Source organism: Mchenga conophoros, linkage group LG8, assembly GCF_057382185.1.
Source record: "Mchenga conophoros isolate Kocher_MC1m ecotype Shallow Benthic linkage group LG8, M_conophoros_male_GT1.1, whole genome shotgun sequence".
Classification (NCBI taxonomy): domain Eukaryota; kingdom Metazoa; phylum Chordata; class Actinopteri; order Cichliformes; family Cichlidae; genus Mchenga; species Mchenga conophoros.
Window position 1 is genome coordinate 30,635,676 of NC_140533.1, and position 10,000 is coordinate 30,645,675.

General features: G+C 44.4%; 1 protein-coding gene across 1 annotated transcript in view; it reads right to left on the minus strand.

Annotated features, from left to right (window-relative positions):
- LOC146569208 (cGMP-dependent protein kinase 1-like) overlaps positions 1-10,000 on the minus strand; it is a 77,672-nt gene that overhangs the window by 32,185 nt on the left and 35,487 nt on the right. Inside the window, exon 3 of the mRNA XM_085285578.1 lies at positions 1-104. This exon is cut by the window's left edge and continues 10 nt beyond it. Coding sequence (XP_085141704.1) covers positions 1-104 — 104 coding nt within the window. The remainder of the gene's footprint in view (positions 105-10,000) is intronic.

Here is a 10,000-nt window from a genome sequence, read left to right on the forward strand (position 1 = left end):
CGCCGTCCTGGTGCAGTTGTAGAGGATGGCGAGCTCTCCGAACACTTTGCCCGGTCCCATCGTGCACAGCTTCATCCCCTCCTTCGTCACCTCCACCTTCCCCTCTGGGCGAGAGACAGTCACACACAGCAGGACAGAGAGAGAGAGAGAGAGAGAGAACAAAGACCGTCAGTCTCAGCTTGTGTTCTTGTTTTCTGACTCAGAGTTTTGGCTGATACAGAAACAGCCTCGCGAAGGACAGGTGCACTGTGGGAAATGTAGGCTCTTTAATAGGCTGTGTTCTAACCTGCCTGACTCTGCAGACTCACACAGCTGCTGCTCAGCTGTTAGGGCCCTGTAGTATTATGATGTCACTGGTGGCACGGAACACCGCCTTTGCCTCCGCGAACACATCAGACTACAAACACGCACATTACCAACTCCGGAAGACGATCAAAGCAGCCAAACGTGAGTACAGGGACAGGGTGGAGCAACAGTTTGACAACCCTCGGAGTATGTGGCAGGGACTAAACACGATCACAGACTTTAGAGGGAAAACCAGCACACCGCAGACCACGGTCTCTCTGTGTGAGGATCTAAACGTATTCTACGCTAGATTCGACACAGCGAACACCATGAGACCGGACAGTGTGCGCACCGCGGATGACGTCAGTGCGCACACTGTGTCTGAGGAGGATGTGCGGAAGTGCTTCAGGAAGGTGAACGCGCGCAAAGCTACTGGTCCGGACGGGATTCCCGGCCGCGTCCTCAGGTCATGCGCGGCTCAGCTGGCTGGAGTGTTCACGCACATCTTCAACCTTTCCCTCTCTCTGTCTGTAGTCCCAGCCTGCTTCAAAATGGCCACCATCGTCCCTGTACCCAAATCCTCCACCATCTCCTCATTGAACGACTGGCGACCTGTAGCCCTGACCCCCATCGTAAGCAAATGCTTCGAGAAGCTGGGACTTCATCTGCTCTGCACTACCCGACTCACTGGACCCTCTACAGTTCGCATACCGCCACAACAGGTCCACTGATGATGCCATAGCCCTGACACTACACACTGCCCTGTCACACCTGGAGAAGAGAGACACGTATGTGAGGATGCTGTTTGTAGATTACAGCTCAGCATTCAATACCATCGTTCCCTCGAAGCTGGACAGGAAACTGCAGGATCTAGGACTGAGCAGCTCCCTCTGCAGCTGGATCCTTAGCTTCCTGTCTGACAGACGCCAGGTGGTCAGACTGGGCAGCATCACCTCATCCCCCATCACACTGAACACTGGTGCTCCACAGGGGTGTGTACTGAGCCCTCTCCTGTACTCACTCTACACCTACGACTGCACGGCCACTAACAGCTCCAACATCATCGTGAAGTTTGCGGACGACACTACAGTGGTGGGTCTTATCACCAACGGTGATGAGACGGCTTACAGGGAGGAGGTCAGCGCCCTGACCCACTGGTGTCAAGACAACCATCTCACCCTCAACGTCGCAAAGACAAAGGAGTTGATAGTGGACTTCCGGAGGTGCAGAGAAGTACACACCCCCATCACCATCAACGGCGCTGCTGTGGAGAGAGTGAGCAGCTTCCGGTTCCTTGGAGTACATCTGGCTGAGGATCTTACGTGGTCAGTACACACAAACAAAACAGTGAAGAAGGCGCAGCAGCGCCTCTTCTTTCTCAGGAGACTGAAAAGATTCGGCATGAGCCCCCGCATCCTCAGGACCTTCTATCACTGTGCCATTGAGAGCATCCTCACTGGATGCATCACCACCTGGTATGGCAACAGCACTGCCTACAACCGCTAAGCTCTCCAGCGAGTAGTGCGGTGCTCTGAACGGATAATTGGAGGTGAGCTTCCCTCCCTCCAAGACATCTACAGGAAGCGGTGCCTGAGGAAAGCGGGGAGGATCATCAAGGACTCCAGTCACCCCAGCCATAAACTGTTCAGACTGCTTCCATCAGGAAGGAGGTTCTGCAGCATCCGGTCCCGTACCAGCAGACTGAGAGACAGCTTCTTCCATCAGGCCATCAGACTGCTGAACACGTCATAGACACCTCAGCTTCACTACTGGAACTTCAACATTATGCACTCCACACTGTATATAAATGACACTTGTTTTGCACATATTCAACTCTGTATATTTTATATATTTTATTATTATTATTATTATTATTATTATTATTATTATTATTATTATTTATTTATTTTTACTATTTAATTTGTAAAAATGTGTATACACACACACACACACGTAGGAAAATATTTAGTATACACATCCAGAAATGCATACACTATTATATATTGTACATATATTTATTAGTTTCAGGTTGGCCATTCTTGTATTTTGCTCGTTTGTGTTGTTGTGTTTGCACATCTCTGTTGCTTGTGGGGCTCACACACAAGAATTTCACTCGCATGTGCTGTACCAGTGTGCCTGCACATGTGATGTGACAATAAAAGTGATTTGATTTGATTTGATGTCATCAGACGACGTCTGAGTAATCATGAAAGGAAGGCGAAAGACTCAAACGCAAGGCTTTGATGGACACACCCCCTGAATTATAGGAGCCGTCTCCCGGTCAGCTTCACGCCATGCAGGGATTTTAACCACCAACCAAAACCTCGCGTAAACAGTTCAGCGTGACCGAATATCTGGGTTCCTCCTAGATCGATTTTTAACCACCTCTGCCTCGGCTCCTCGCCACAGAACAAAACATGAAATGTTGGAAGAGCTCTGTAAGTGAGGGACTCCTCAGCATCGTGTTTCTGCTTCTAACAGATCTGAATCCAAACTCAAACGACTCCAGGGCATCTGAAGACACTGAGACGTGGTCTCGTCTCCTCCTCTGCCGCTCATCCATCACGCACACTGACTGCCACCTGAAAACTTCAGCCAATCGGGATTCAGCTGAAGAAGAGAAACACACAATGGTCTGGGATCATCCACGGGTCAGTGTGTGTGTTTTTAGTTGTGTAAAATAGAAAAAGGGCTTTGTTTAGCTGCAGTGACACACTGGAAACAGAATATGAGTGGACACACACACACACAGACACACACAAAGATGGAGTATGAATCAGTGCTCAGTAACATCCAAACAAAACCCTGAATTTCTTCTTCTTGGTCTGTTTGACCTCACAGCAGCCATGTTATTGGTCACATGATGTCATGTTAGCAAACAGCAAGCAGCTGGAGAAGCTGCATTCAGCTTTTATGCTCCTTATATCTGCAACAAACTCCCAGAAAGCCTCAGATCAGCTGAAACACTCAGTTTGTTTAAATCCAGGTTGAAGACTCACCTGTTCTCAGCTGCATTTGAATAAAGCACCAAATCTGCACTGTTTTACTTTTAAGGTTAAAATTTAAATTATGCTTTTTATTTGTTTCTGTTCTTTAATGTCTCTGTAAAGCACTTTGAATCACCTTGCTGTTGAATTGTGCTATATAAATAAACTCGCCTTGCCTTACAGCCACCTGTCAGACAAGGAGGCCACGCCCATAATGATGCATACAGGTGACATATACAAACATTCTCCCCTCGTACAGCTGTCATGAAGGTGAAATTATCTGCAGAGGCCAGAACAGTTTGTGAGGCTTCCACGTCAGTTTGTGTCCCTCCGTCTGCTACAGCAACAATAATAACTGAAGACAGAGACGCTTTGCAGTGTTTACATGCTCAGAATTCGTTCCTCGGTCTTTGTGGAAGCTTCTGTCATCTGCACAGCTTGTGACTCCATGGCGGGTTTAACACGTTACACGGGGTCATGTGCTCACTCGTAATGGCTGCCCTCTCTGTTTCCATCACAGCCGTTGAATCAAAGCCAGAGTGGAAAACAAAGTTTGCCCTGCAGTGCTGACATTTGAACATGAGACCAACCCGAGCGTGGGACAGAGGAGACGTCTGTTCACGCCGCTACGTCTCGCAGACACATGACAGTCAGCTGCTGATACGCACGGATTCTGCATTTCAGTCAAATACTGCCACAGTACATACATATTACTTATTAATGCAATTTACACTTCGCTCTTACCGAACGTCGGTGTTTTTGACTAACTTCATTTGTACTTCTCTTTGTTTTTTCTTTGACTTCAGAGCGGTTGCCATGGTGATTTTACTGTAGAAACCTGAACAGGTAGAAACAGGCCGCATCATCATCATCATCATCATCACCACAGGCTGTGTAAGCTCAGGCTCTGGCTGCTGGGCTGGAGTCTGCTTGGCTAGCTTAGTGTTAGCAAGCTGTCTGTGCAGATGTTAGCAGTATAAAGCAGCTTTTTCTGTTCTGAGGCCGTTTGCACTTTACTATCTCGCTCTTCTCCGTCTGCACAATACAAACAACGCTAATGTCCACCCTTCTAAAGCTGTAACACTCTTCATTCTTCATGCACATGAACTGAAATCAGCTGATTGTAGCAGGAAGAAAAGAATTTATATTTTATTCCTTCCTAGTTAAATTTACCCTTTTTAATTTTTCATATTTATTTCCTATCTTATTCATAGCCTTTTCCTTTTTTGTTTTCTTTAGGTCACGAGCAGTTGTCCAAGCATTTCACTACATATCGTACTGTGTATGACTGTGTACGTGACAAATAAAATTTGAATTTGAATTTGAATTTGAATTTCTGTGTCTATCGACCCAGCGTGCAGATAACCAAAGAACTTTTATAATGCAAGTAACTACATAATTGTAACTATATCACGTTACTGAAAAATGTAATGTGGTTACAGTAATGCGTTGCACCCAGCACTGCTGGTAACATTACAGCCCCTCTGAGGGAAGCACAGTAACAGAGAGCTGGAAGTCCCAGCGAAGCTCAGAGAGCCGACGGTTCTGAGTGATTTCTGATGTCAGACACTGTTTGGCATTTAAACACTGACATTTTAAATCAATATAGATGAAGACAGATTAATGGGAACTGTAAATGTCAGAGTGATCAGTGTCAACAACACAAACTCGTGTCATCATCATGTATGATGAAGAGTCTCCCGTCTCTTCAGGGGTGCAACATGTGAGTATGAAGTGAGCTCAGAGACTCAGAGGGCTTTCATGAAGGGCTGGTTCATTTTGAGCGGATTATCTGGAGATTCAGCGACTCTGTTTCTGAGCAGCTCGGAGCAAACCTCCGCCAACATATTTAATAAAAACACGAATATTCTTCTACTGATTTAGGAGAACTGAACTCCAGTTTCCTCTTACTGATATAAACAGCACCTCTGACACCAGCTGAGCTTCACAGGTGACTGACAAGCTGATCGTGGCCAAAACCAATACTGCGTGACATTAAACAAAGGTTAGCATCATCGATTAGCTGCTGAAGTCATCTGTGAGTTATTAGCAATAATGCTAAGTTAGCTGTAAGTTAGCTACACGCATGAATCCGAGAATGTGAGGATGTAACATTAGCTGATGAAGTCATTTTGCTGTGTGAGGTTTTTGTCCTCATGACATGTGATGTGAGTCGTGCGATGCTAATGACTAACAGCCACTATGCCTCCACCCGCTTTTAGAAGTGAACGAACTTTCAGATGAAAAGTGAAACGTCTTCAGGAAATCTGCCTTTCAGATGAGTTATGGTGCTGTTTGTTCAGGTTGCACCAATAAAAAGAGTTTTCAGATTAAAGCTTCAGTGTTGATGCTAGAAATGACACTGCTGTCTGATTTTAGAGGGATTTTAGTCATCTGTGATCCCCCACCATTCTGACCGCAGGTGGATTTTAGAGGATTTTATTAAATCAGGAGGCTACAGTCGCAGATCTTTGATGATTATCACTGAGCATCAGTTCATGACTGTAAAATCATCACTACACATCAGCTCAGAGGGCGACATGTCACTGAGAACCTTCAGCATGTTAAACAGCAGATTAATTGTTTACTTAAAGTTGTGAGGACCGCCTTAATGTCCCTGCAACGCACAAACGTCCCCATAACAGCTTGGAATGATATGTGTCCACACAGGGACAGAAAGACAGAAAGACACACACACCCACACACACACACACACACACACACACACCAGATGGTGGTGATTATTATGTTGAATGGTGAGATAAACACACACACAGGAACTGAGGCTGTAATTGCAAATCATAATGATCATTAGGCTAATCTCTCTCTCTCTCACACACACACACACACACACACACACACACACACACACACACACACACACACACACACACACTGTCGTCACGTCTTTCATTCGTCCATCAGTTTGGATGAAACGTGAACCATGTCTCTGTCCGTGGTGCTGAAGACAGTTAATCATTTATCTATTTTCGTTATGCCATCAAATATACTTTGTAGAGAAAAATGATTAACTAAGATTCATTATAGCTTATACTGAATAATTATTCAAGAAATTCATATAGTGTGGACAATGTTCATGAACAAAAATCAACTGTTATGCAGTGTTAAGCACATAAACATGCCGCTGCTGCTTTCAGGGAGTCTCAGAGCTCCAGAGCATCAAACAGCAGAGACGTGAGCCCACGGTGTGCTCATTAGAGCAGGAATCACAGGTCGGGGCAGAGAAAAATGTTTTTACCATGTTGGTGGACAGAGAGTGACAGAACAACAGAAAGAAGTGCGTGGGTGAGCGACTACCGCAGAGACAAAGAGAGACAGAGCTTTTTAAAAGTGATGAAAAGGACTGGCAGGTTTGTGAGTCTCACACAGCACAGTTCAGAGAAGACTCACACGAGACCAGGAGACAAAATACAGCAAATACCAGGAAGAACTGCACACACAGCAGGTTTAACGGCACTGTGTGAAGTAACACGAGCTCTCACAGGTGGGGTCAAAAAATTTGATACTTTATTAATATTCACATTATGTAGCTGATGCAAATGTGCACTTTTATGCAGACGACACTGTTGTTTGAATGCAGAGATTTACTTATGAGCCACACCGAGCAGCAGTGAGGGGCTCTGCTTTAAACAACCAGTTCAACAAACCAGCACAGCTCAGTTTGTACTTCATCACCATCTGCCTGAAACATCTTCTGAAACATTATGTACATCAAATAAAAGTTTGAGGTTTTCATAAATATAAATATTTTCACACTTCTTTACTTTAAGCACTGTTTCTTTTTTACACTGATGGTTCAGAGTGTAGGCTTGGCTAATTACAAGGCAGACGGATACTGTATGATAATCTCTAAAGGTTTGTGCTATAATCCTTACAGTTTACTCATGAACAGCGCTGAAACACACCAACCTGCTCTTAATTCTTTTACTTCTTCTACACAATTTCATTTATGAAAAATATCAGAATCTAAACACAAATCTAAATTTGTGTTGTTTTGTTTGAATTGTTGTTATGTCATTGATTATACTTAGTAAGTTATTGCTTCATACAGTGGGTTTAAACCAATGTGCTTTACAGCTAAATAAATCAATGAATCCAAGATGTTTACTGAAGATTCCCGCAGGATAAAATGACACGACAGTAACCCGTCCTCCATCCAAGACTTACACTTAAAGACACAGCACAAGAGTGTACAACAAATCTACAGGTGTAAACCATTTAAGGGCTTAAATGAACTGTATACTGAAGTCTGCAGTGCACATAGAGCCGCTGATAACTCTGCACCTTTCCAGATCTGGTTGTTTTAGAAAGGACTTGAAAAGAACTCGTCTGGACCAAAACATTCATTTGTTTGGCAAATTTCAGGTTTGTGTCAAAGATTATCCCAAAGTGTGAACCTTAGTTAAAACTGTAAGAACCTGAAGGACAGGCAGTTCTTTTTATAACCAGCTATCACAGTTGTCAGTCATCTAGAGATGCTTGATGGATCATTTGGCCTTTAGGGTTCATGTAGAAGGAAAGAAGAACAGACTCTGTGACAGACCTCTGTGGAACTGCAGTTCTGAGCTTAACATAATATTTAGATCTTAAACCCTCGACTCCTGCTGGTGTTTCATTAGCACAGTGAGTCCAGCAGAACTAAGACAGAATCATCAGTTTCAAAAGCACCGACTCAGAACTGTTGAAGGGCCTAAAACCTGACTGAAAGCTCTCACAGATGCTGTTTTTGTCTAGAAACGATCATTTGAAAACTTTTAGCCAAAAATGTCAGTTTGATATTACGTTTTGATAGACAGAGAAAGAAGACAAACACGTTAACTCTAACTTGTACAACGGCTGTATCCCAATTCAGGGTCTGCAGCCTTAAAGTACGCAGCCTCAACGATCCTCAAGGGCCGCGTACTTAAAGACCGCTAAGGCCGGAAGTGCGAGGCTTGTGAAATGGGACGGTGTAGCCTCCGTTGCCCAGGTTGCCTAGCAACCATGATACTAACAGCTGGAAACGTGTCATACAGCTGTTTGACAGAAATGAAGGAGAAAATCTTTTGTTCATTTGTTTCTTTCTTTCTACATGAGCTTTGATCATTCTCTGTGAGATTAAGCTCAGCTATTGAACGACGTATATTTTAAAGTAAAGGCTTTAAAACCAAGTTAGTACAAACGTCACTAATGTCACATGACTTTGCCGACATGTGGCCAACAGGAATGTTTAATGTTCTTCGTTATTAAACATTTGCACATAAATAAGTGACATAATATCCAGGACTTACTTTTCACAGTTTACTCTTCGGCTGCTCCGCTTCTGCCGTCTGCGGCAGAATTCTCCACACCGACTGCCGCGCTATGAATTGTGGGATATATGGGACCACGAAGTCTACACTGCCACAGCCTTAAAATTCAGAGAAATGAAGGACGCATTTCAGGGCCGCATTTCGAGCAGCCTTTGAATTGGGACAGCCTTCGGCGCGCCGCTGTGACATAATCGGCCTTGAAATGCGGCCTTTACGGCTGCAGACCCTGGATTGGGATGCAGCCAATTTCTCCTACCAGGACAAGAAACCATGTAAAGAATCTCCACCTCAGCCTCACAGAGGACAGCGCCTCCTTGTGGAGCTCAGACGTTAATCAGAGTCAGAAGAATCATCCGGAGGAGACCGTGAATGTCTGGACCACCTTCCATCGTGATTCTTGCAACAACATCTGAGACTTTTCAGTCTGAAGGTAAAAACACTTGAGGTGGAAACATGAGAACAGAAAGCAATGATCATAGCAGTGGGCGGTGGAGCTTTCAGAGCCAAAGCTTCCCCTCAGAGAAGAAAGAGCCACAGAAGCAAACTGTTTCCAAACCGGTGCACTGGGAGCACTGGGTTAATTTGAATCTGTAATATGGACAAACAACACAGAGTGCACGAGACCTCCTTTAGTTTCTCTGATTTGTGCCTTCGTTCCTGCAAACAGCAAATAATCTGCATCCACCCGACTGGCTGATGTTGAGTTGTGCTTTTAGAAACTCGTTAAAACAGCGGGAGAGTGGCGAGGAGGAGGAGGGCATCATGAAACGCTGCTAAACGAGCAGAAAGCTCTGAGCACACATGGATTCATTACAGAAGCTGCTTCTCATTAGTCAGAGTGAAAACTGAGCTTTTGTCAGAGGTACAAGCAGCCGGCTGCACGCAGAAACAGGTCTTTGTTAAAGTCGAACAAAAAGGAAGCAAAGTCTGAGGAAGCTTCAGATTTCCACAAAGAGGCTGTGAGAGCAGCCTGCTTTGGTGTTCCTCCAGAGCGCAGCAGCTTCTTCTGATCTCACAGCTAGCTGTTCAGAAACGTGACGCTTGCACTGTGAAAATCTGAGATCCAGCGATTAGGGCCAAGCTGGGACTGCTTCAAGCCTCAAGACGTTTATTTATTAGCAATTTTCCAATCTCCATCCATTTATCTTAAAGTTACAGTGTGATGTCAATAAAGTCAGCTCTGTTTTCTTACCTGCCCAATTCAAGTCCTAATCAAGACTGGCTGCTACAGAACAAACATGTTTTAATCATCCAAGAGATACAGTAGAGCTAGACTGTACCCTTTACCCTGCTAATGTTGAATAAAAAACACTTCATTTTAACATATTTGAATAATTTCACCACTTTGCAATAAATTAGGAAATAAAAAATGGATACGGTGAATTAAATAGTTGCAGTACTTTACGTTTTTACCCC